Source organism: Paroedura picta, chromosome 10 (assembly GCF_049243985.1).
Source record: "Paroedura picta isolate Pp20150507F chromosome 10, Ppicta_v3.0, whole genome shotgun sequence".
NCBI lineage: Eukaryota > Metazoa > Chordata > Lepidosauria > Squamata > Gekkonidae > Paroedura > Paroedura picta.
In genome coordinates, this window is record NC_135378.1 from 51,648,973 (window position 1) to 51,676,740 (window position 27,768).

The following is a 27,768-nucleotide window of genomic DNA, read 5'->3' on the forward strand; positions in this document are numbered from 1 at the left end:
AGAAGCTTATGGGCTGCCAAGAGGAATGAATGCTGGCCATTCTAGGATTTCAGAACCATCTGTGGCATGGAATGATCTCAGTGATTGCTAAAATGTCTCCTAGTTTTGTGCATGATACCATCTTTACTATCGAGGGACCAAGAAAATTTACTGCTAACTCTTGATGCTTCCTCTACCCACTGCTTTCTAGCATATACATCCTCCCTTACTTATTTGCTCTTCGCTATTTTTCATTCTTTATTGTTTATAATTTAATTTCTACCCCGCCTCTCCCGACAAAATTGACTTTTTGAGTTGTATATACCAAATAAAGGGATTGTCCTAGTAGCTGGTTGGCATGTCAGTAAAAATGGGATGCAGACCGCAGAGTGATGAAGAAATTAATTTTTGTTTCCTAAAGAGATATTTGAGAAATGAAAAAGAATGTCTCAGGGAGAAGAAAAGGGTTGATCACATTTGAATATGCATATCATTAACAATTCTTTACAATGGCTTTTTATCTTTTAAAACAGAAGATTGTTTTACTCAGGAGAAGGAGTTTCGGACATTCTCATACAGAATCTGAACCAGCAGGCTGCCAGTTCAATTAGCTACTGGAATCTCTTGTACTTTTGCTGTGGGCATAAAAGCAAATAAATGCACTCTCTGGACATTTTAGCTTTGAAAGTGAATTTGTGTGTGAACATATGCTAGTGCGTGCATTTATATATAAAATCAATGCTTATAAGCCTTTTGAGTCTAGTTTACAAAATGCATATTATCAAGGTATTCACCACAGGGATCTTGTTTGCTGTAAATGAAAAGTAATCATACAGTTGTTGCAATTCTTAAGACATAAAAAGTTACATTGAACTAAGTCATGAGGTAGTGATTTGGTACCATTGTGATATGAGTTAGAGCTAGAACTTGCAGTGGAGATAGAAGCCTTTAGAGCAGGGGTAGTCAACCTGTGGTCTGAGGCTCACTAGTGGGCCACGAAGGTCTCAGTGACGGGCCGCCACACCTGCCTCCCCCCCTCAGAGAGAAGCTCACCGGGCCACGAGAGCTTCATTCGTGGCCCAGCTAGTTTTCTGCTGTGAGAGCTGGGGGGAAGATGCAGGCATGGCTGCTGACATGCCAGCGGGCACTAATGAGCATGTGCAGAGCTCTCGCGCATGCATGTTAGCGCCCCTGGTGGTGAAAATGCACACGCACGGAGGTGCTACGCATGCACGTTTTCACCACTGAGGGCGTTAACGCGCATGTGCGGCGCCCGGGCCGCCGGCTCTTCACCACCCCTGGAGGCGGTCCTCAACCTTAAAAAGGTTGGGGACCGCTACTTTAGAGGAATGGAAGCTAGAACCACTTTTCAGCAAGTGCTTGGCCCATATGAAAAGTAAAGAGTTACCTTTGGCATAGGAAGGGTAAAGTTTTTTTCTTTTTCATCTTGCAGCATTTGGTACTAAGGAGCATGTGAGGCTGAACTCCTGGCTTGCATCTCAGTGGCCCTTTGCTGCACCTGTAGAGGGTGAATGGAAATTGCAGTGGAAATTGCCTTGAGCCATATACCTATAATATGGAGAAGAATTAATCCTCTGTTTCCCTCATATGTCCTGCTTGCTTTGCAGCAGATACAAGCAAATTGTTTTCCCCAGGCCCCTGCAGGGCATATAAGCTGGCCATACAGTCATGGGAGTGTGAAGATCCATAGCCCTTGACTCTATCCTCCCCCATCTGCCCTGCCTGTCAGCATATTCAAGGAAAGCCTTTCCTATGCCTTACAGGCACAGCCTCAGAGAACAAACTCATTCCATGTTTATAAAGAAGCAGAAAGCCTATCCAAAGGCAATGAAGTGGTGTGTAATGATTGGCAGAAAGTGGAAAAACTTTTGGCAGGAAGCAGGCTAACTTTCTAGTTGGACAAAATCCCTGTCAGGGACATATCTGCTGAGTCACTCCTGTCATTGTTCCTCCAGCCAGGAAAAATGAAAACAAAAAACAGAGCACCAGAAATTATTGTAAGATCACTGCTCCTGAATATTGAAAAGAATTCTGTCGTCATACAGAGCATTCTCTATATTTATAAGAGGATGATGCTTTGGGAACAGATTGGGAACAGCAGTTGGTAATGGTCTGTAGTTTGTAGTATTGACTAATGGTTGAAGAGACCAGGGTTCAAATCCTTACTTTGCCATTAGATTTACTGGGACCATTTCTTCATTAGGAAATATACCTTGTTTTAGCCTCGCTTTGAATTTCCTTTGGATGCTGTGAGTCGACTCTAGTCTTTCCGCATTTGGGTTTTCCTCCCCTCGTTTTCCAGGCTGAAATTCACAATATGTGTTTTGCACTGAGTCCGATGGAGGCACCTCCCATCATGCTTTGTTTCCTTCCCCTTTTCAAAAAATGTGAGTTTTTTATTTTTTGCAAAATAGAACCTGCTTGCACCTTTGTTTTCATTGCACCCCTTAATTCCACCCCCCTGAATGTAATAAACCCCCCTGTGTTATTGCATTACAATGCTGTTATGCAAGTCTGCTTTTTTAAAATATTAGAAACAGCATTGTAATGTGATCACACTTTTTGTAAAAAGGTAGATTTTTTTGGAACGGGGGGAGAAGGGGGAGGAAGGGGAAAGGAAGAATGGCGACAAGGAAAGGGGCATGCCCAAATGACTCAAAATGGCAAGCATGGGGAAAAACCCAAATGCCCACATTTCCGTATTGGGCAGCCCCAAATTAGATTCTGCCTTGATTGATGAAGTCGCTGTAATGCAAAATTTCCAAAATGTGTGGTATGTCAGACAGCAATTCAGGGTTGTGCCTCGAAAGGAAGATTTTAATGCTGAAATGGACAAAAAAGCAAGCCTTTAAAAATGAAAATCCAAACAATATTACTAGTGCGGAAACGGTTGAGTAACCTGGGACAGTCATTCTCTCTCATCCTGAAAATATGATTAAGAGGGAAAATAGTTGAACAGGTCTTTTGATGAAAAATTAAATGACGTTATAGAAAATAGGCTAATTATGTTTCATATAGGAGACTGAGCCCCCATATATCCAGCTAAGTTTTAATGTTAAAAGCTCTTGGGAGTGATAGTTTAAGATTGATTAATACTGCTTTTGTAAAACTTTGCTGTGAAAAATATATTTCTAAAGGTAAATAATAAAATATTTAGCATGGTTTCAGAAACTCAAAAGCACGCAGGTTATGAATTTTTAAATAAACAGAAAACAATATTAGGGACATACATAGAAGCATATTTTTGTACTTTTTCTTCAAATTTCCTTTGCAGTGGAGAATCATTAGAAGATTTAATATTGCCATAAAAGCTAAATAGTATATGTGAAAAGAATCTAATGTTTTGGAGGTGTGGTCATGAGAACATATATTAAAATGTATGACGACAACTAAATACATTTCTCACCATGTATATTTTGAAGTTTTCTATTGTAAAGCTGTAACAAATGATATGATTAAAAATGTTTATTTCATAAAATACCATTCTCAGTCAATGATCAGAAATCCTGTAGAAACCTAAGATTTTTCAGTCAACTTCTGAAAATAAGAGAGTTGGGCAGGTTGTTGAGTCATCTTACATAAATGTGGAGAAGTGCATAGTATTTTCTACAAAGAATGTGAGGCCATGACTTAAGGAAATGGCTTAAGTGCTTTAAAGCCTAGAGCTTCCTGAAGAAGAAGGCTAAAGATGGACACACACAAAAAAGGGGGGGGGGACATTCTTGTAACGTTAGCACGTTTCATGTCAAATAAAGATGTTTTTAAAGAGGCAACACTCAGTAGACTATATCAGTGCATTTTTGCATATTATATGGTATTTAAAGTTATTGTTAGTTACCCCCAAAAGTACAGCCTTATCAAATGGAACAGCTAACTATTATTAGAGAAGATTTTTAAAAAATATAAATATAGGAATTTGAATTGATTAGGAGCTTCTTCTTAGAAGGGGCTCATTGGTTGTGACCTGCTTATCTTTGGGTAAGATATTTTTATTGACTCATGTTTAATGATCTGTGTAGCAGTAATGAAGCGTATATTTTTCTGTAGAGTTAGTCAAATGTTAGATGCATATATCGCTCCCTGGTTCTGCTGTAACCTGATTAGCATTGACTGTTGTTCCTGCAGTTGTTGTCATCAGCCATTCAGTCATGTCCAGTCATGGCTGTTGTCCATGTTGAATGCGCTGAACCACCGCATTCTTTGTTGGCCTGGTTTCCTTTTTCCACCGACCAATCCTAGCATAATTACTTCCTTCATTGAGCTGGATTGCATGATATGTGGGCCAGAGTTTCATGATTTTAATATATAAGATTTTATGTGCTGTAGTATTTCCTTGTTAATGACTTTGGCTCTCCATGGTACCCACAAAAGCCTTCTCTAACACCACAGTTCAAATGAATTGATTCTTCTCTTATCCAATACTTTCATAGCCATAAGTGGCTATTGGAAATATGATAGATTTAACTAATCTACATTTGGTAGTCAGGCTTATGTCCCAGCTTTTCTATGTTTAGTTCAAGCTCATCATTGCTGAGCGACCTAGAACAATTCAACATTACATTTCGATACTGCAATTGCCATTCACATACATTTATGACCCAAGAAAAATGAATTATTGAATGCATTCAATCCATCAGTTGTTGTTGTGACATGTCTGCTTTTTGCAATGAAGATTATTTTTGTCTTTTTAAGTGTTTTTAGTGTTTAAGAAAACTGAATTGTAATCAGCTGTTCTAGGCCTTCCCTAATTTCTGAAAGTAGTGTCACCAGCATACCGAAGTTTATTTATATTTGTTCCTTCAATTTCATTTTCAGTGTTTGATTCTTTGAGTTCAATCTCTCTCATAATGATCTCAGCATACAAGTGAAACAGTTACTCCTTTCTCTGTTTTAAACCAGTCATTGTCACCAAATGGTATACGTACAATGGCTTCTTGTTGTGATTCACACAATCAAAAGCTTTCTTATAGTCAATAAAGCAGATATAGACATTATTCTGATATTCCTGTGACTTTGCTATGTGATCACAAGTGCCATTTCCCCATCAAAAGCTCCTTCTTGATTCCAAACTGAGAGAGGTAACATGACTTGCTTATCACAGTCTATTCACAGAAGCGCTGACAAATGATAAACATCACCCCCAGCCCCTGATGCCAGTCAGCATGTGGGTTGAGGTACCAAGGCTCAACACCAAGACAATTTCCTCCCCAAGCCCTTCAACTCATCATTTTGGTCTGGTTTGATTACAAGAGGGTATTTACCATTCTAGTAAACATGCATGAACAAACCTGCAAACCAGCACTACTTCTGCCAACCTTTAGTTAGCACTCAGTCTCAACTACGGACCAGGTGTATTTATTTGCATTGTCTCACATTTGCAATATGATTGATGCACATGAAAAAAGAGGCTCCTCTCCCAGATAATTTCTCCTTAAAGTGATCATCTAGTCTCATAGTACCATGTGCAGGTAGGAAGGCTTTCAGTACCCTACCTGCCCTATAAGCCAGGATGCCAGCTTACATCCTCAGCAACTGAAAAGCTAGGAGTAGGAACAAAATGATGCTGGAAGCTGTACTTATACATAAACAAAATCAAAGATGGTTTACTGACAAATATGAAGTCATTACAAAATAATGCTTATATGAATTAAATGTAATCATCTCTTCCTGTTCATATCTTGCTGCTAGTCTTGTTCTTGGTGCTTTCTGACCACCAGTGCTTTTGCTGGGAGAAAATGCAAGCTTATGGATTTTTAGAAAGGAACCCTTGCACCCATGTTATTCAGGGACTGGCAAAATTACTTTTGGTGGTTCCTCAAATACTCCTTGGAAAACTGCCTCAGCATTTCCTCACATGAACCTATTGAGTACATGCAGTTCCAATACAATCCTTTCACTGCCTTTGTGAAATCTTAAAAGTACTATTCCCTACAATAGCACTTCAGAGTTTTGTAAAAGTAAATTGGGATATAAATATTTTTAAATAAATAACCAATCAAGTGAAGGTACTGCATTTATTCATGTCTCACAGGCTTTGTTTCAGAGCATTCTGGTTTCCATAGGCCAAAAAGCTCATATGGCATTGTTAGATGCATACTTGATATATTATTTTCAACAGTTTTGTAGATAAAGCGATCAAGAAGGGCAGGGGCTATGGCAGAGTGATAATCTGTTTGGCATGCAGAAGTGCCCTGGTTCAACCCCTGGCATCTCCAATTAAAGAGGACAGGTGATGTGAAAGAATTGCTGCCCATCAAAGTAGACAACACCGACCTTGAAAGACCAAGAGTCTGACTCAGTATAAGGCAGCTTCACGTCCCTGTGTTCATAATCAGCACAGTTTTGTTATATATCAAACCTTTCAGAACCAGTTTGTCATCCATTCCCCCCCCCCCCCAGTTCTTAGTGATTCAAAATTTTGGTTCCCATGGCAATCTTAGATTCTGAAAATGTTCATCCTTTCTATAAATGGATTGTAAAATAGTTAAATAAATGAATGTCCAGCTATCTTGTAATTAGACAAGTATTTGAGTGCCATAAGAAATACAAATGTACTTCTATTATAAAAGTAGACCAGTTGTCCACAATATGTTATAATTCTGCACTATAATCAATCTATTTAATACTAGTAAAAGTGTTTGTTTGTTTTTTTTGCTGCTGTATCTCCTTGCTTGAGTGGTGTAGGGGTTAAAAGCAGAGGCTTCTAATCTGGGAAATCAGGTTTGATTCTCCACTCCTCCACATACAGCCAGCTGGGTGACCTTGGGCTAGTCACAGTTCTCATAAGACTATTCTTGCAGCACAGTGCTGTTAGAGCTCTCTCAGCTCCAACTACCACACAGGGTGTCTGTTGTGGGAAGAAGAAGGGAAGCAATTGCAAGCTGCTTTGAGACTCCTCCAGGTAAAGAAACGAGGGGTAGAAAAACCAACTCTTCTTAATTTCAGCACTGCTGCTGCTGTTGATTTACTTTTTAATATTGATAGGATCTCTCTTGTTTTCTCCACTAACACTCTCATTATGAGATTCCATAATAGTTAAATGCATTTTAATGTTTTCAGGTGTGATGAAAAAACATGTGCCTTTACAACAGATCCCCATGTTTGTAACAGAATCCTTCATCAAGAGATGAAAAAATTAGATTCATGCAGTTTGTTGTCTTAATGCATCTTTTCAGTACCTAGTTGGCCTTCATCTCCAGCTGAAGCAATCACTTAAAAAGTCATCCCATCTAAGTAAAAGATTCTATTATAGTCGTTCTGTTTCTTCAATGAGAATCATGCCCTATTAATCATTTGAGCAATTGGGAGACTAACAGATGTCCTAAGCAACAGCTTTTAAAGGAATGAGAAAATCACCTTCATGTCATTCCTCTTTTGTTCCAGTCAAAACAAATAGTGCTTCGGTCATTTTGATCCATCACCCAATATGCACTCTTAAAATGTGTGCAGCATCTGAATTTAATAAATTACAGATGTAGCTATACTTATTTGTTGTGCTGTATGTTGTGCCTATCAAAGCTGATACTGGCTTTTAGATTTCCATGTTAAACAAAACAAAAAGTTTTTAAGCATATTGGGTATACATCACAGGATACCATGAAGGAGAAAGTGATGGAATCTTCATATTTTCTTACACAACATATTGCTCATAATTGTAAATGATTTTATATTGCTTTGGAGTATTAATTTCCCTGCTCCTATGTAGTTAAGTTGAGCTGCTTGGTGAGGCAATGGATATGCTATCTTGTGGCTGTGTGTGTATTCTACTGGAGTAAGTACATACTCCACTATGAGCAAGAGGAGTTGTCTACAAGTTCTTTTAATATCCTCCTGTTCCTATGATGACAAAGCCTTGGATGCTTTTTGTAAGAGATAGTCATGATTATGAGCTCTCTTAGGCAGTATTGATATTCAGTTAGAAATTTACTATTGGGCACTGGACATGTTTCAAATCTGAATACAATTATGTCTGCCATTTGGGAATGGGTGGAAACTATGATACGGACTTTGCTGTGTGCTTTATATATTTTAGGTCTGTGAAAGAGTAGAGTATGGCAAGGTATACAAAATATGTGTGCCTTCAAGAGCAATGTGTATATGACAGGACATTGGAAAGAGTGCTATCAGATCATATCTCTGTGTAAGGGAGAACTGCTGGTTTGATATTAGAGATTTTTCAATTTTTCTAATAATTATAGATGGGTAACCATGCCAGTCTGTAGTAGCAAAACAAAACTGGAAGCAGTGGCACTTTAGTAACAGTCATAATGTACCCCAGCATGAACTTTTGTGAGTCAGAGTTCATTTATTGGTAATCGGATGCATGTTTATCCATTTATACGAACAACTGTATGCAGTGGAAAAAGGCCTGTTTAAAAGAATATCCAATCAAAAGAGCAATGGGTTAGGACTATGCTGCGAGATATAATTAGAACTCACCTAGAAAAGTGCAGTATAAAAGATGACAAGCAGATCCCAAAAGAAAAGCATGGAGATATAGTTGAACTAATTAACATTTGAAAGTAGTGGGATATGTTCAGATGCTAGCACCTCTAGTGTGTGAGAAATTTCAAGTCCTGGGGACAAGATAAAATTCAACTTGATTAGGAAACTCATTTTGATAATTTTGTATTGAGTATGACTTTTAGAAGTTCTTTTACAGGAAATTAGTGACTTTTTCATCAAACACAGAATGCCTGGAAGATTAAAATATTCATACAGTACTGTATGAATATTGCAGTTTTTTAAACCAGATTTGTGTTTATTCATTCGTTTGTAAAGGGGATGATTAGTTCAAGGTAGGGAATAGAACAGCTTTGTTAACAAATTTGTATTGGAGGATTAGCAAGTGGACAAGCCCACAATGGTATATTTGTTATTATAAGTTCTGTTTAAGTTTATATGAGGACAAAGTTGGCATCCATGTTTGTTGCAGGTGCAGTTCCCAAATTAGCCCTTGCTAGGTGGTTTGTAATTGTTGGCAAGAAGTTGCTTTAGGTTAGGGGAGGACTGACTGTAAAGTAGCTGTGATGGATCATCGTTAATGCCTAACAGAGTCTGAGAGACCTTGAGTGACAGGCTGTTCAAACAGAATTCTGTTGAGTGAGTTAGTTATGACAGTTGGGAGCTGGCAGTTGAAGAAGAAACAATTAAGCACTGACTGTAGACTGGGAAGGAGGCTAAGAGAGTAAGTGGATACAGGAGGATCCAAACAGAAAAGAGAAATAACTTCTAGTAAAGAGAAGTGATCCCTGTCCAGCTAAGAAGGAAAATAGCTTATTTCTTTCTTTCTTTATTTCTTTATTCACATTTATATACCACCCTCCCTGAAGGCTTCTAAAAAAGAGGAGTAATACCTAGTTTGTGTTTAAAGAAGAATTTGGGGGATTTGGTTGTATGTTCCTGCCCTCTGAACTTTGGTGAAACTCAGAAAAGAAAGCCTCTGTTCCCTAAGTTTTAAAGACCTTGTTGATTAACAGAAACACATACTTGTTGGTAACAAATTCTGTGGGGGGGGGGGTCTTGGGAATACAAAGTTAACTCAGTTCTATTGTCTGTCCACCACTTACATCTGACAATTGATTCCACCATTTCCCCTCCAAATTAAATAAAGCATTTTATTTTGAACTTTTAAAATCCTCTTTTGTGCCATTTTAAAAGCAGAGTATAAGAAGGTGATTTTTAAATCTCTTCCCTCAGTTCCCTGGACTGGGGCAGCACATCCATCCATACATCCATCCATCCATCCAGTGAGTGGGTGGGACAACCATAGACAAAAATAAGAAGAAAATAGATAAAGGGAATGCTCAGCAAAAAAACAGAAGAGAAAATCCAGTATGTGAGGGAGGGAAAAAGACAAGATTATCATAGTAGCACATTCCCTTTTCTGTTTTGGTCTTTTTCACATTTCCTTTTACTTGCTGGACTTTTTTTTATCTGTGCTTGATCAATATTTCAAACAAGAAAAAGAAATAGAAAAAGAAAAGAAAAAAGAAGAAGCTATTTTGCAGTACATGGATCTTAGTTCCAGATTTAGGGAATTAATTTTCCCTAGGTTTTGTCAGTTTTCTTTCAACTATTAGATAATTTACTCATAGGAAGGTACTTCTCATTTTATTAATCTCTTTAAAATAAATCGGCAGTTTTGTAGAACTGAAAATTGATGATCTAGACTGAAATCAGCAACTTTGCACTGATTAGATAATACAATATGAACTGTAAAAATGATAGAAATTACTGAAGTAGTAATCTCATTTCCTTCTACTTTAAGAATAAACCTCTCCAGACTTAGCTCACCCTCCTCTATTATATTTTTTCACTTCCAAAACTGAGAGCATAATACTGTAGAATAGATAACAGGTTTTGTGGGTTTGTTTGTTTGTTTTGATGTAGCACTGCTTTAAACATTATCCTAGAGAAGTTTCATTTTTGTTCAAAGAGTAAGATAAGACAAGGAGTAGTCAATTGCTATAAGCACATCTAATAACATTCAAGACACTTTTCCTAGCAAGCCATCAGATTCCCTTCCAATCAGCCATCTCTCAGCATTAACATAGTCATATATAGTTCAGTCTAAGAGTTATACCCTTCTAAGACCATTAATTAACTTAAGTAGAAAGGTATAAGAATGCTGGCAGGGGCTCATGGGAATTGTATTCCATGGACATCTGGAGGACCACAGGTTGACTACCCCTGCTGTGGATCACACTGTTACTTATACAAGGGGTAATAATAAAGACCATGGAGGTATTCTAGAGCCTTCATGGAACCCAGGTGTCTGCTCCAGAAGGTCTTTTGCAATAAAAGAACAACTGCCCATTTATTTGTCTGTTTTCCTCTTCAGAGAATGCCATGGTCAGTTGTCTGGTATTTGAAAAGTTATGAAAAATATGATGATCACCTTGACTATGTGCTAGATTGTGGTGCATTTGTCAGCCATCTTGACAAAAGGCCTCCCTTCCCACTGCCCCGATAGTTTATAGTATTTTATTTATAGTATTCTCTTCTTATTTACCCTTTATCCCTTTGGAGAATTTTTGACATACAAGGAATCTACTGAATAATCTTTTAGATCATCCAGTAAAATGCAGTCCAACTGTAGTAACCTCATTAACAAGAGTACTGGAGAATGTGTACAGTACCACAATGCTGTACAGTACCACAGAATCCTCATGGAGATTCTTTGCTACAAAAAGGAGAGAGCAGCATAAATGGAGCCCTGGAAACAAGGGTTCTTTCACTCCTTTAGTCCTTTCACCTTTCAGTGTTTAATCTTGACCTTCTGAGTTGTCACGAATGGGCTTACAGTTATTACACTCTTGCTTACGGAGACTACATTGTACCTTAGCAACAGATGCTCCATTAATTTAGGAATAAGGCAGTCTATTTTGGCACAGTTTTGCTTGGTAAAGGAGTACAACATTTTTCACTTTGATGAATGAATTGCTGTTTATAACTTTTATTACTAATGAACAGAGAAGTGTTCAATAAAAATGACATGACAAAAATGTATGACATTCACTTACTTCATGTTGAAGCAAATGAACAGTATGTTGAAGTGCTTGTAGTGATCAGTTTTCAAAGTTTGTTTTTGGAAGCTCTTGGAAGTTTGATAGGAGGCTGGAGACTAGCTCCATCACTTGTAGTTCTATTCAGTTAAACAGAAGAGGAATATCTGATAGAAAGACTGGCTCAAAATGCCAACATTTCTAAACTGTATTTCCATAGAAAGCTGCAAACTTTGTATTAGCATGGAGAATAAATACAGTCTCTAGAAATTGTTCTCTAGGCAACTCAGATTTTATATTGTGAAGGCTCTAAAATAGTCTCTTTTAATTAATTGCTTCATATATAAAGCAGCACATAATGTTGGCAATGTCTAATACAGTCATCAGGAATATACATAGAAGGAAGGGACCAAATCTTCATCTAAGTAGTTCCATCTCATACTGGCAGTTCTCTTGAAATTAACTCCTTCCTCCTCCATTCATCTTGCATACTAAGCAAGTGTCTCTAACTCCCATGTCATTACATGTTGGGGAAAATATACTAGCCAGGGAAACTCATTCAGAAATTTCTGTCCACGTTCAATGACAGATGATGACCTTGACAGATTAGAGACTCCAGCCAAGGCTGTTATGAAGATTTTCCACAATGACAGAATATCTCAGCTTGGTGCAGTGGTTAGGAGTGCGGACTTCTAATCTGGCATGCCAGGTTCGATTCTGCACTCCCCCACATGCAGCCAGTCACATGCAGTTTATTTCATGAAACTGGCTTACTCTCTGCCTAAATTAGATGGCCCTATCTGTCTGTATTACACATTTGCTCAGAGGTTTTTTTTTCTTCAGCCTTCACAGCTAGATGGCTTCTGGGGTGACCTGGTGGAATAAGCCACATTTGTTCTGCCCTAGAAGTCAACTCCTAGAGAGAGGCTGCTGTGGGTAGAGTGGCACTTCAATATATTTGAGTGATCTTGCTATTCTCCCATGTGGGACTGCACAGAAGCCATGAAGATGAAAACAAGGTTGCATTTATCTGTAACTGTGGTTCATCAAGTGGTCTTCTGTGCAGGTTAATATTTTCCCCTCCTTTCCCCACTGTAGGCTTATGGTTTGCTATTTACCTTCATACAATAGCAGATGGAGAACTGAGGGAGGAGTACTTGCCCCTCCCACACCACATGACTTTTGTGTGGCAAAGCCAGCCTTCTCTAAGGAGAGGGGAAGCACTCTTGGGATCTAAAATTTTCATTTTAAAGTTTGTCAGCTCTTCTCTGCAGCAGGCCTACACAAGTGCAGTCCCATGTACACCTGAACAAAAGACCTCTCAATGAATAACACAGTTAAGTACAGCCTTGTTTTTCTAGCTTTGGCTTTTCAATGAGCTTCTGAAAATTTCTCCCAAACCAGTTTGTTGGTTTTCCAGCTAGGAATATGAATTTAAGCTATTAGGAATTTTTTAAAAATTCTGTCTAATAATAGTCAGAGTTTCCAAAAACAAGCAGCTTCCTGTATGAGGTCTTCCTTGGTTTTTTCTAAACAGTGACAGAGACAAGGCTATAAAAATCTTAGGTCACTGGTCACTGGATCATCTACATTTTATACTGATGCCTACACATTTGGAACATTATCTGTTTGTGTGCAGGCTGTAATTTAATATTATGGGATTTGAATGATATAACACCGGTACCTAATTTTTCGACTTTATGGTAATTTTAAAGTTGGTAACTAAAACATTTGCTGAACTGGTGTAATCATAAATAATACATCTACCATCAGTTGACAATGTGTACATTGATATGTTACACTGCTTGAATGTTGTTTTATAAAGCATATCCTCCTCTCCTGTGTTTTTCAGAGGCTGAATCAAAAGTAGTCTGCATCAAAAAACATCAAGCCATTGAAATGGCTTTCATGCTATATCCCCCTACTGGTCTCAACCTGAAAACTGCTGCTACTGCTAGGTCAACCTGGCTGAGGCCAATTGTCGATGGGGAAGATGGTTACAAATATATAGGTAAGATTTTTTTATAGAGTTGGATCATTAAAAGGTATCTGCCATGACATCACCTAGGCCCTTTATACACGGCGCCAGATTCCGTGTGCTGGCGCCATGCCATTGCAGCGGGGCACAATGCCCTGCCGTTTCCCGTGAATGCATGGGAGCGGGGCATGCTGGGTTGCCCTGGCGTAGTGCACACGTGCTTTATGCCAGGCTAGGAGGCCTGGCTGAGGTAAGTGCTGCAGTGCGGGTAGGGGAGGTGGGGAGGGGCTGGGGGGAGTGGGGGTGGCAGGGGGTCACTCCTGCCAGCTCCGTGCTGCCACGGAGCCCGCATGGGCGAGCGGTGTCCCTTATGGGACACCGGAGGTCGAGGCTGGGTGGCCCGACAAGCCTGCCACTGCTGATTATGCACAGCGCCGGGCCGCCGCAGCCCCGGCTTACCCAGGAAACTCCAGAAGATCCCACGTTCGCTTAACGCGGGTTTTCCTGAGCCTGGGGCCAGGAGGCGCCCACACTCATGGTGGCAGCATGCGTTCTCGGTGATTTTAACCGAAGCGCTGCTGCCGCAAGTGCAGGCCTTATGGCCCATGCATAATGGGCCCTAGAGAGTTTCCATGGATCTCTCAGAACCTATGCTAGACCTTTAATGGCTACACCATACTGGCATTTCAAAGGGTAGCAGTTGTTCTACAGTGATAAGCTGTCAGGCATGTCAGGTGGTATCAAGTCACTCCATGGTTGATGTCAGGCATGGCTCCAATGAGTCTTCCGTCAAATGCTAAAACACCCCTGGGAAGGGCCCTGCTACCCATCTTGTACAGTCAGAAACAAAGCCTAGAATGCTGAGGTTGCCTAGCAATGTCGTCTAAGGACTTCCATTTTTTAAAGCTGTAGTTATTTCTTTTCTTATTTCAGTTTTTTAAAAGTCAGTGTAGTTCCCCACTATTCATTTTATTTGTCATAACATTTATTTCATTGGGTCTTAGAGTAGGTTTAAGGTTAGTACAGCCTGAGTTGAATAACTAAGAAGTTTTTAAAAAGTTTGCTTCAGTGTTCTGATTATTTATTTAGCACATGTTTACTATGTAGACATTTGATGATTTGAATCATGTCTGTTTACTAACACAATTAAATGGTTTCAAATGATTCTACAATATGACTCCTGCCAACTGTTCCTCTGGAAATGGGATGGACTTGCATCTTGTTCATCAGACAAAGGCAGATAAAATGTTCCCATGTTGTGCCTGGCCTAAGTTAGCCCTTGAAGTGCTTGGATTGCAAGAAGTAGTAAAAACTAAGATGAGGGACTCTGGGCACGACTTCTTCTCTCTGAGACATTAGAATCATAGAATAGAATCATAGAGTTGGAAGGGGCCATACAGGCCCTCTAGTCCAACCCCCTGCTCAATGCAGGATCAGCCTAAAGTATCCATGATAAGCATCTACCCAGCCACTGCTTAACAAAAGATAGCTTTTCTTCTTGCCCTTAAACATAGCCTTTGGGGTGTTTACTAGTGGAGCTTGTGGACATCAAGGTCTACTTCAGGAAGTCTTTATAGATTTCCCCCCCTTAGTGACTGGCTATTGTATCTTTTTGAGTTACAGTGGTTATTAAACAAGTGACAAGAGAATTGCAGCAGTTGCCTTGAAAAGAGATTAGTCTATTAAAGAAAGTCTTTCTGTGGCTCAGTGACTTCTCTTCCTGTAAACATTTTTGGAAAGATAACCATGAAAATTTATTATATGTCTCACTATTAATTCACTCTTTGACACAAGTTCCAAACTTTCTTTGTTTCTTGATTCTACTTCTGTGACTTCAGTAAACTTTCAACATCTATGTGCATGGCAATGAAGTCTGTGGATCTCTTTTTTTCTAGTAGGGCTAGAGGCCATTAGGCATGATGATTCATAGTCTATATCTCAGGCTAGAATTAGACATTAAGAGCTGTATGACTGCCACTTAAATAAATAGCCCTGTTTCTCCTCTTCCTCTTGAAAAAAAAGAATATGACACATAACATGACGTGATAGCCTATTTTCTGGGTGATGTCCATTGGTACAGGGGAGATGGATAAGCTGGACTGGTGCCCCCTCCCCCCAGTGGAGGTTATATCTGTTCTGGAACTGATGGTACACCTGGTATGATGACCCATGGGAAACGCATAGAGGCACTAGCCAACTGCGGTGGGATTGGGTGGAGCAAGGCATATCACTGGAAACCAAAGGGATTGTACTAGAAACTGTAAGTGTTGATAGCAGCCATGTCACTGATATAAAAACTAATTCTCATTTCAGTGACTTTGTAATTTTGAATATAGAAAAATGGCATTTAGTTAAGGTGGTAGAAGGATGATAATACTATATTTAATACTGTATAATATAAAATGGCATCTCTTCTGAATTTATTATTTTATTTGTAATACATGTATCTCCTTAATGTCAAGTGTGCGGTAGTGTTTACAGGACTTGGCTGTATCTGATTTTGATTACAGACTATAAAAATGAATGTTTCAGCAGTAAACTTTTCAGATTTATTCTGGAAATCAATGAGGGAAAGTAAACATGGGATACAGCAATGCCAGTTTCAGAGACAGTTTTATAGGTGGGCTCACAATGAGAGAAAGTATTAATTCATCTGCCTCCTGATAGTCTCTGTAGAGATTGATTTGCAAAGACATACTGATAATTGAGCTGGGAGAGAAAAATAAAATCACTGTTGGAATAAGATTAGAAAAACAATTGAACCATTTTTTCTCAGAATGATTTGTATATTGTAATTGAACATCGTAGTTTGTTTTTCCACAAATCAAATTTAGCTTTAAAAGGAATCTTATGCAAAACAATATGTTCAACATGAATAACTCAACATTATCTTTTTATTAAAATAAATATAATTTAAAAGAAAGATGATTTCCAGCAGAACAGATTAATTAATTTGAAAAGGTATAAATTTGAAAAGGTCAGATCAGAAAAATCTCTATGCAGTGCTCAACTTATATTCTAATAGTGCTGTGGGCCATCTACAGACCCTTAAATCTGTGGATTGGACCAATTTACACAGAAGGAAGATTTTCTAGAAACATGAGGACCCCCCACAAGTTGTAGAAAAATCTGAAAACATGGGAAATATGGAGGGGGACTTAAATCCCCACAAACAGAGGAGCATTTGTGTACAGGTGCAGACAATGCTTCTCTGGTGGATCTGGTGGTGGAGTGGTGAGAGTGAAGCACTGTAGGCAGGTAGTGGATGGTGAATGTTCAGCTGGCAAGCAAGGTAGAGAGGATGGGAAGGCAGACTTCCAGCAAGAAAGACAGGGAGCAGAAGCTGCAAATACTACCACCACATTAAATGGTTTGGGAAGGAGTTGGTCTTATTTTGCCTGCAAGCACTGCCTTTCCCACTTTCATTGCTGCAGCCCCTGGGACTAATGCAACTTCTCCTGCCACTGCCACAGTCCCTGGGCCTGTGGTAGCTCTCTCTCTTACCACCAACACACATGGTTACTGTTGCTGCCAGCCTGGAGCCCAGCATGGTTCCTGGCATTGCCACTGCAACTCCTGAATCTGGCATTGCTCTCTACCTCACTGCTGACCTACATTGTCCCTGCAGGCCCTAGCCAGGCTTCTGATGTCACTACTATGACTGGCTCTTTCACCTCAGTTCCAGCCCACATCATCACCACTTCCACTGCCCCCAGACCTGTCATGGCTTCTGACATTGTCACTAGAGAACCTTGGCCCAATATGTCTCTTGGTTCTGTGGTCTGGCCTCAGCCAAATATTAGCAAGGAGGCTAGCCCACCCTCCATTGGGATCAGGCAGAGCACCAAGGACAGGGGTGTGAAAAGGGGCAGTAGTGAAGATGGGAATGGGGGAGAAGGGAGGAAGGAAAGGTAATGGGGAGGTGGCACCAAAGATGGGGAGTGGGAACAGCAGCAAGGATGGGAAAGCAGTGACAGGGAGGCAAGAAAGGCATGGGGAATGGGAGTTCACTGTGAGTTCCTCTTGTATTTTCATGAGTACCCAGCATCATTATAGAGAGTAACAAAATTAAAACAGGGTGGGTGGAAAATCCTGATGGTCATTTGAGGACATGCTAGGGGGCCTTCATGAACATTGTACGTGAAAGGGAAACCACAGTTTCCAAATGGAGAGAAAACATATTATCCTCTGCCATCTGGGACCTTTTGATTACTGAAATGAAGCTCTGACACTGAGCCATGGTCCATCTGATTGCTATTCTTTATAGGGTGAGTACAGAGAATCAATTTACCACCTAATGTGATTCCTTGGGCACCTGTATCACTGTATACACAAAGCACATAAAGATTGGAGTCTTTGTCAAGTAGTAAAGTTCCCTTATATTTTATGCATTGTAAACTAATAACCTGTATTTAACATAGGAACGTGAATTATAGGATTTGTCTTTCAGCATTAAGGCACATGCCAGGTGTGAACTGGGATGTTAGAACAACTAAGTAGAAAGGGTCTTAATTTTTTTGGGGGGGGGATACTATAGAAACTCTATTTCCTTTTCTTTACACTTTTCTATTTCAAATCTGAATGAACAGTCCTAGGAGAATTGCACTGCAAATGGTAATAAACAAGTCAGAGGTTCACTGTTCTATAAAATATTTGCTAAATTTTTAGCAGAATAGAAAATAATTTCTCCAACAGTGTGCAGAGTTCTGCTTTTAATTTGCATTTCTGTTGTAAACTGCAAAAATTATGTGAAGAAAATTTTGCTTGGAAAGCAACCATGATGGTAGAAAGTTAGCTTTCTTTATAGATTAGCATGCTCATTAAGTTCAGCTAAAGATCTAATTTCAGACTGCATACATTTACTGATTGTCCCATATATGAAAATATTTGAAAGACCATGTCTCTTTTCCCTTTCATAATGAATTTCACTGACTATTTCTGTTGAATGAATAAGATGAATGTAATTCATAAAAGAAATGTTAATATTAATACAGTTGTGAGATAGTGGGGAAAGAAACGTATGTGGCTTCTATAAAGTCTCCAGAGTGACAGCAGGTAGGATTTAATACTAATATATTTATCTGGAAGTGTCTTGAAAGCCAGATAAAAGAGCAGCATGTTTGCACATGAAAATATATATGGATGATGTTTCTTGGTTGTTGCATGTTATTTCAAAATAATCTATATTCTGTTCTCTTTAAAAACATGGTATTAATATTTGACTGAGTGGTAGTTCTTGACAACTTTTATTTTTAACTGTGAGCACCCTGTCTGGAATTATTATGATATATAGTTAGGAACTTCATATTTTATTATTCCTATGCCAGCAACCAGGTCTTATTGTAATATTGTATCATTATATGCATGCACATATTTTATCTGATCACTGATCAACCCTCTTGGTTGAAACACATTTGATTTATAGTCATATGATGTGCAACCATTGAGACTGTACTGCGGGATCTCTCAGTGTTCCGCAGGGCCTGTAAGACGGAGCTCTTCCACCAGGTCTATGGTTGAGGCTGGGGATGGCAAGGTAGATTGACACCCCCCCCCCCCCGGGTTTGAGTAGTACATCATCAGACCTCCTTCTCCACCCCGCTAGTAGTGGGTGTTGGGAGTGGGTTTTCCGCCATGTTGGGCTTTTTTATGTCTTTTAATTGGTGTTTTAGTGGGGATTTTATACTGTAACCCGCCACAGGAGTGGCGGGGAATAATTTGAAAAATAAATAAAAATAAATCAACATCCAATATTGCACAGACTCTGATTCTTTGGTTTATATGTTGTTTTTAATCTTCTTAACGTGTACCTTAGATTAGATATTTGCATTTTAATTTAAATCTGCTTTGATGCTTAACCTTCAGGCTCCTAACTTGTTTTCTCAGGTTGGGTTTTTTGCCTTTTTGTTTTTCATCCATTTACTTCAACCAAATATAAGGTCTGAGCATTTTAATTATTGTTCAGAAGAGGAAGAAGAGTTGGTTTATATACTCCACTTTTCTCTACCCTAAGAAGTCTCAAAAAGTCTTACAATCACCTTTCCTTCCTCTCCCCACAGCAAGCACCTTGTGAGGTAGGTGGGGATGAGCGAGTTTGAAGATGTCTTCATTAGTTCTGTAACTCTTCATCCTTCATGTTTGTACAGTTCCTTGCAAAATACCCATAAATAAATACTTGTTTTGTTCTCTCATATCTCATCTTAGAACCCATTAGTATAAGAGTGTATAACTATTACAACACGGTGTGTGACTTAGCTAGTGTGAGGAATTTAGAATGAGTGGTGATTAAAAGGGGTTGAAGAGTTTGTGATAACTAAGGGAAGGTTAAAGCTGACCTGTTTTCTGGGGTCCATTCCTGGGCAGGCATAAAAGGATCCCCATGAAATGTATGTTCTATAAGGATTCCTCCATACATGAGTGCACTGGAATGAGCTCATTAAATTTTTACTGCAAGTCAGTATCTTCAAATTTCAAAGTCAGCCATCCTTGAGTCAAGTGCCAGAACTTCAAAATTGTGACAAGGGATTAAATTTAAAGTTTTTGTACAAAAAAAGCTGAGTTCTGTCCTAAGTTCTGTCAAGAGAAAGGTGGACATGTACATATGTGACAAGACAGATTAGGTTCCACTTCTCTCTTAGTGTGATGAGATGATGGAATGTTGGTGAGAGACGGACAGTTAGAAACCATTAGTTCAATGAGAGGGAGAACTGGATTAGTGAATAAGTTAACTTGAGTCAACATGTAGCAGAACAGCAGATTAATGCTGACCAAGAGAAATTTAGTTTATCCTTATCCATGGGTTCTCTATATATTTGTGAAACAGCCTAGGGGGTGGAACGTGTCCAGTTGTCCAAGTTGGAATAGGGCCAATCAGGGTGCAGCTAGCAAAGCTGACTGCACCCTGATTGGTCCTGCCCCTGCAACTCCCGACCTCTGTCCCTGGACTCTAGCCTCTTTGCTCTCAGACACACCTCAGTGCCTGGAGCCAGCAGCAGGTAAGGGGAGAGGGCCCTGGGCAAAGGGTCGTGGTGGAGGGCCTGCTAATGAGGGCCTCCCAGCCTGCTGACTGCCTGCTAAGGAGCTCTGTCCTGGGCTTGCAAACGAGCTGGCCAGCCCCTGCCCATCCCACTTGATCCGGCTGTGAGCTGTGGCCCAAAGCCATCCTAAGCTGCCTGGCCAGGGACCAGGGGAGGGGACTCTTTCAAGGCCCATTCTTAGGAATGGGCTTTGAAGCTAGTTATAAATAATCCTGATTGTTGAAACGTTCAAGTGTGGAGTAAGATTGTGATCATCTACCTGATTCACTCTAATGTTTCCCTGATTCACTTTAGTTTTAAACCCTAAGGTTGTGTATGTTTTCAGGGTAGGCAACACACACACAAAGATAGGTAGGTAGTGGTCATTTGACTGAATCAGCATTTGAATCCCAACCCAACAACACTTTGAAGTATTTAAGTGAAGGTAATTGTTAAAGGCGACTCGGTTATCCTGTCTGATAGTGTCTAATGTGTGAGGTTATTTGAGGCGCCAAACAGTCTGCACTTTCTCTATAATTTAAAAGAGGCAATATGGGTGACTGCCTGACCTCCCTATAACTCTAAACCTATGTTAGGGAGAGTGGTAAGGCCAGTTAGTGAATGAGGCGGTGGTGGCGAGGAGGGGGGGGAGTCACAACATATTTTTGAATAATTCAGTTGTATTATTAATAATATTAAAATAAGATTGTTTCAGCACAGTAAATAGTTGGCTTTGCATACCGCAAGAGCCAGTCCTATGGATCACAATGTAGGACTGGAACAATAGAGATGGTATTGAAAAAGTTACTCATAATGGACTGAAATTTTGAAGAACTAGATGTTGGGTTTTTTTAAAGTCAGTTGCTTTTGAATAACATATAATTTCCTTTTGTAATAGTATTGCAAGTACAATTTTGATGTAAGTAAGAGTAGTATGTTTTCCCTCCAGCTGGGACAACTGTTTTCTGATTAATCAGATAGAAGAACAGCTTCAAACTTGCAGTCAATTCAAGAAATTTAGGAATGTCAGATCTGTGATTCATACTTAGAGTCTCTGGAACATAAAAACAACTGAATGATAGATTTCCAGAAAATTCACCAATACATTATATTTGATGAAACTGCCTTTTAATTCGATCTTTGAAACGTATTCAGTATTTATTGCAAGACTATATAATGATAGTCTATATATCTGAATAGAGAAAGTTATTAGTCTCTCAGCATTTGATAAACACATCCATAAATATTACACTGCTGCACCCTTGCCTCTTTATTCCCCCTGAGGTGGCAACACACTAATAATCCTGTGTATTATTTTACTTCAAAGATGAACAAGAGAAATCCAAGTGGTTTATGAAGCCCCTGATATATCATATGTTTCCCAGTCTCCACTGTTTCTTATTGTCTGAGACCAGAACTGTGATCAATAAGATTTCTTTTTACTAGATCTCTGTTTACCTTGAACATGTATAGAACTCAAAGAAGATTCACAGGAAAGAGGGATTAGCAGGAAAAACAGGGTTTTTACATGTTACACTATTTGTGGGTACATTCATGTTGAGCAGATACTTACTCATTCCTTACAAGTGGGGATCTACAACTCAGGCGGGAACCCATCCACGTGTCGCCGGAGGATCCGGCCGTCCTCGCCCTGGACCCCGTAGGACACGGGTCCCGTCGCGTGTGTGACGGTTGCAGGGATCCAACTGGGCCCGTCGCTGTAGTTCCGGACGTAAACCGGATCGTCTGGGGCAAAGGCGCGTGGCGCGGAGGGATTCTCGTGGCCCTTCTCCCGGGTTTCGTCATGGTCGGGGTGTAGACGATCCAGGAGGGTTCGGAGTCTCCGGCCCATTAGTAGTTCCGCCGGGCTCTTCCCGGTTGCCGAGGATGGCGTGGTGTGCTGGCGGGCGACGAACTGCGTGAGGCGCGTCTGCCAATCTCCTTGGGGGAGTTTTGACAACGCGTCCTTGGTTGTCCGGACCATCCGTTCAGCCTGCCCGTTAGTTGACGGATGGAATGGTGCTGAGGTCACCTGGCGGATCAGGTGCTGCCCCAAGTACGCCCGGAATTCAGCGGACGTGAACTGGGCTCCGTTGTCGGAGACTATCGTGTCGGGGAGCCCGTGGGTCGCGAACAGGCGTTGGAGGCTCCTGATGACCACGGCCGACGTCATGGCCGAGACCGGAACAACCTCCAGCCATTTCGAGAAGGAGTCCACGACGACCAAGAATGTGTGCCCTTGGAATGGCCCCGCAAAGTCGATGTGCAGGCGGGACCAAGGCTTCATGGCCGACTCCCATGTCCGCGGCGGTGCTCGCGGCGCCTCTGGGCGGTTCTCCTGGCAGGTCCGACAGCCGCTTATCCAGGACTCGATGTTCTTGTCCAGCCCCGGCCACCAAACGTAGCTGCGAGCCAGTGCCTTCATATGCACAATGCCAGGATGGCCATCGTGCAGCGCCTCCATGACCCGCTGGCGTAGCTTGGGCGGCACCACCACTCGGTGTCCCCACAGCAGGCACCCCTTGTGTGCCGATAGCTCCGTTTGCCTGGCGGTAAAAGGGGCAAAATCTGGGTCCTGTTTGCCCGCTGGCCATCCCCTCCACACCCAGTTGAGCACTCGGGCGATGAGGCGGTCTTTGGCCGAGTGCGCGGCGATGTCCGCCGATCGCAGGGGTTGCTGAGGCAGGGAGTCGATCAGCAACACCTCAGCAGCAGGGGCCGGGTCTGCGTCGACCTGTGGTAGCGGCAGTCGGCTGAGTGCGTCGGCGTGCCCGATGGACTTGCCAGGCCGATGAACGAGGCTGAAGTCATATCCATGCAAAAAAATGGACCAGCGCAGCATCCGCGGGGACAAGATCTGGGGCGTCTGGCGGTCCGTCGTGAAGAGGCCGAGCAAGGGCTTGTGATCCGTGACGATCGTAAACCGGCGGCCGTAGAGGTAGTCGTGGAATTTCTTAATTCCAGCGACGATAGCGAGCGCCTCCTTGTCGATCTGTGCGTAGTTCCGCTCAGCCGATGACAAGGTCCGCGAGTAGAAGGACACCGGGGCCTCGCGGCCGTCGGGCAGGCGGTGACCTAGGACGGCGCCGATGCCATGTTGCGATGCGTCACAGGCCAAGACGACCGGCTGCGCCTCGTCGAAGTGTGCCAGTACACTGTCGGACGTGAGGAGTCGCTTGACCGAGGCGAAAGCGGCCTTCTGTGAGGGACCCCAGACCCAGGGAGTTTTCTTGTCGAGGAGCCTGTGCAAAGGCTCTGCCACGGTGGCCTTGTTGGGCAAGAAGGAATGATAGAAATTCAGGAGGCCCAGGAAGGCTTGGAGGTCGTGCTTGGTTTTCGGCGGTGGCGCGTTCTGGATGGCCTTCACCTTGTCTTCGGTCGGGTGGACCCCTTCCGCGTCGATAAGGAACCCCAGGAACTCCACCTTGGGGACGCCCAAACGACATTTCTCCCGCTTCACCTTCAGCCCGGCCCCGGAGAATCGGTGCAGGACCTCCCGGAGTCGGCTGGCGAGTTCCGGGACGGTTCTCCCGGCCAGGAGGACGTCGTCGAAATATGGGATCACCCCCGGAATCCCCTTGAGAAGGTCCTCCATTAGGTTCTGGAAAATTCCGGGGGCCACGCTGACCCCGAATTGCAAACGCTTAACTCTAAACGCCCCCCGGTGAGTGACGATTGTCTGCGCTTCCGCGGCTGCCGTGTCAACGGGCAGCTGCTGATACGCTTGGGCCAAGTCAAGTTTGGCGAAAACCTTACCCCCTGCTAGGGACGCGAGGAGGTGGCTGATCACCGGTACTGGGTACGCGTGCTGCTGCAACGCCTTGTTCAGCGTGCACTTGTAGTCCGCACAGATTCGTATGTCCCCGTTTGCCTTGATGGGCGTCACGATCGGGGTCTCCCAACGCGCGTTCGGAACCGGCTCGAGCACGCCTTGCGCCTGGAGTTTGTCCAGCTCCGCGTCTATCCGGGGCTTCAGGGCGAACGGGACCCGCCGGGCCTTGAGGCGAATGGGTGCCACCTGGGGGTCGAGGGCCAACGAGATTGGTGGCCCGGTGTAGCGACCGAGCGACGCGTCAAAGACTGTTGGGAATTCCCCGCAGATGTCCTCTAGCGCGGTGGTCTGGAGCCGCTGGATTTGAGTAATACCGCCGATCGTGATTCCCAGCGGCTCGACCCAGTCTAACCCCAACAGGCTGGTGCGCTCCCCTTCCACTATTACAAGGGGCAATTTTCCCGCAAAGTCCCGGAAGCAAACATGAAAATCCCCCACCCCCTTGATCGGCACTCGCCCTCCCATGTAATCCTTGACTATGTAGGGCAAGGGGCGGAGAGGGGGTCCCCCGTGCGGGCAAAGTCGCTTGAGGGTCGCGTTTGAAATTATAGAGAGCGACGACCCTGTGTCCAGTTCCATGGTGCAAGGGGCTCCCTCTATGCTTACCCTCAGCCGTATCTTCTCCTTGGGTCCGTTCCTCGTTGAGTTTAGGATGACGGTCCGGGTGCTGTTTGTCTCCAGGCGACGCTGGCGGCTGGTCACCTCACGCTGACCTCTGTTGCCTTGGGCCGCCCTCGGTTGGCGGTAGGCATTTTCGCCGGCCACGGGGTGGGACGCGGAATCCGGCTCTGAGCGGCATGCCCGGGCGATGTGCCCTTTCTTTCCGCAGACCCGGCAAGTCGCGTCGCGGAATCGGCACATGCTGCGTACATGCGGGCCTGCACAGCCAGCGCAGGGCCCCGTTGAGGTTGCTGGACGGCGGTGCGGTCGGGCCACGTTGTGGTCCACCTCGGCCTCCTCTTCCGCGAGGTCTCCGCCCAGGTCCTCGTGGTGGACGGCCGTCGTTGGCTTCTCCACCGGTGGGTGCCTCGACGCCTCGTGTCCGCGGACGGTCCTGGCGCTGCGGTTGGCGGCCTCCGCGTTGGCCGCGTCTTCCAGCGCCTCTTTGAAGGTCAGCCCCTTCTTTCCGAAAAGCTGGCGCTGGGTGGCCTCGTCCCTGAGGCCGCACACAAAACGATCCCGGAGTGCCTCTTCCAGATTGGAGAATTGGCAGTCACGGGCGAGGTTGCGGAGTGCGGCGGTGAATTCTGCAATGGACTCGCCTTCTCGCTGTCCACGCTGGTAGAAAACATACCGGCACGCGATCTCCCCTGGCTGTGGATCGTAGTGTTCTTGGAGGCGGCGGAGGATCTCGTCCAGGTCCGCAGCGTCCACATCGTCGGGCGCAAAGAGGTCCTGCGCCAGGTCGAACGTGGCGGCCCCGCACGTGCTCAAGAAGACTGCCCGTCTTCTTGCGGCCCCGGTGATCTCGTTGGCCGTGAGGAAGTGGCGGAAGCGCTTCTCATAGCTTCTCCATTGGCTCGGGCGGCTGGAGTCAAACTGCTCGATCTGGCCCAAGGTAGCCATGCTGCGGCGTGCGATCTCGGTGCTTGTCGGCCCGGCTTGAGCGATTCAGCTGGCAGCTGGTTCCCCCCTTCAGACGGCTGGGCTCCACTCCAGTGGCTCGTGAGGCCGGTCGGGTGCTGCTGGACTCACGCTTGTTAGCTGGCAGAGGGTCCCCGAGGATGGCGGGCTCTGTCCAGATGCGTGCAGGAGCAGCTTCGTTTCCTTAGGATCCCACCTTCGCCACCAGTGTAAAATAGTGAGTTCGAACAGGAACAAGCGAGACGCAGTCGTGCAGAACAGCTCTTTTTATTTAAGAAGTGATTTCAGATGGAAGCAACCACGTTGACTGGGGCTTGCCTGGACAAGCCCCTGAATATATACACAGGGCAGAGGTGGACACGCCCTAGGCTGAACCTTGATTGGCTCAGCCGCGCCTGATTAGTTTAAACTCATTGGCTGCTCAACGGGGCAGCTTGGATCCTGTTCCAGACCCCAAGCTCAGCCTTCTGCTGAGTCACATACACAACAAGATTCATCTGCAAAGGATGGTGGAGAAGCAGCAATGGCTCCCATTCCATCTTACCCACCTCCTGGTCTCCAGTGCTGAGGACTTTGCACTATTTCAATGGGTGGTATAATGGCAGTGGAGTGAGCAGTCCACTACATACTACCTGGTCCTTTTCACGGGAGGTTCCAGAGACTGAACCTGGGCCCTTATGCATGTAAAGCTTATGCACTCCCTCTGAGCCACAGCCCCTCTATAATGAAGCAAATAGCAGCACCCTGGAGCTATTTCAGATTGGGAAACTTGTACTTGAGAAAGAATGCCCATCAAGTGCTGTAGTCCCAGTTTGTATCAGGGCCTCACAGAACTACTTTAAAAGGGGAAAAAAAGAATAGCTTATTCACAGAACTTATTCCTCATAATGTATAGTTTGATCCAAAGAGACAGTCAGGATTATTGTGACAATGTAAATGAAGAGATTTAAAATACCCATATGGTGCAAATGTTAAAGATTATTAGTATGTATGAATAGCAGAAAGATCTAATCAATTGTTCTTGTTTGGTGGAATATATCTATGACAAAAAAATAGAAAAGGAAATTCTGTATCTGATTGGGCCTTGTTTTTTAAAAATAGTCTGTATTAGAGAGATGGTGCCTATTGGAAACACCCATAAACCATAACTGAAACACTGTTTCACCTGATCATATTGGCTGGCTCTTAAGGAAGGTTGAAGCTATATATGTGGCTGAACCCAATACATTTTTTTTAAAGTGTGTGTGTGTGTGTGTTATATATATATAATCATATGTCCTCTTGATGTCTGACTTCCTAAACATATGTTAAAAAACTAATTTTCATGGTTCCAGAAATTTAAATGTATTGCATAACGATTAGGGTTTTCAGTCAGCAACTGATGACTAAAGAAAGAATTTTGCACTAACATCATTTAAAATGCTGGAACACCTAATGATAAAATCTACAATATGGTATGGTATTTGTTCATCCCTAGTTAAATGGAAAATGTTATCTCATTATACAAGCTAGTTTTACAGTATTTTATAAGGTGAGTTATTAAAAATAGGAATGGCAGACCTTTTAAATTAAGATGCTTGCTTGGCAGAAATATAAGCTGGATCCCAATCACTCTCTTTTAAGATTACATCTGATATTTAAAGCTTTACTGTAAGCTAATGTTTACATTTATTTTTGTTATTTTTATGGCCCAATTGACCAAGTGATGTGCTCCTATTTGTTTTGATCAAATGTATGATGGGATTTACACATCAATGGATGAGAGCTGGAAAGACACTCTATCTTACAGCCAGAATAATGCTTATAGCTTTTATCAGTACATAAGAGTCTCCTGCTGTGTTTTTACTTCCT

The 27,768-nt window shown here is 42.7% G+C and overlaps 1 protein-coding gene across 5 annotated transcripts in view; it reads left to right on the plus strand.

Annotated features, from left to right (window-relative positions):
- The window catches only part of IQCM (IQ motif containing M), a 144,758-nt gene that overhangs the window by 57,265 nt on the left and 59,725 nt on the right, over positions 1 to 27,768 (plus strand). For all 5 annotated transcript variants that reach the window (XM_077301652.1, XM_077301653.1, XM_077301649.1 and 2 more), the window contains one exon: positions 13,360 to 13,518. In XM_077301652.1, the coding sequence (XP_077157767.1) occupies positions 13,360 to 13,518 (159 nt within the window). The remainder of the gene's footprint in view (positions 1 to 13,359; positions 13,519 to 27,768) is intronic.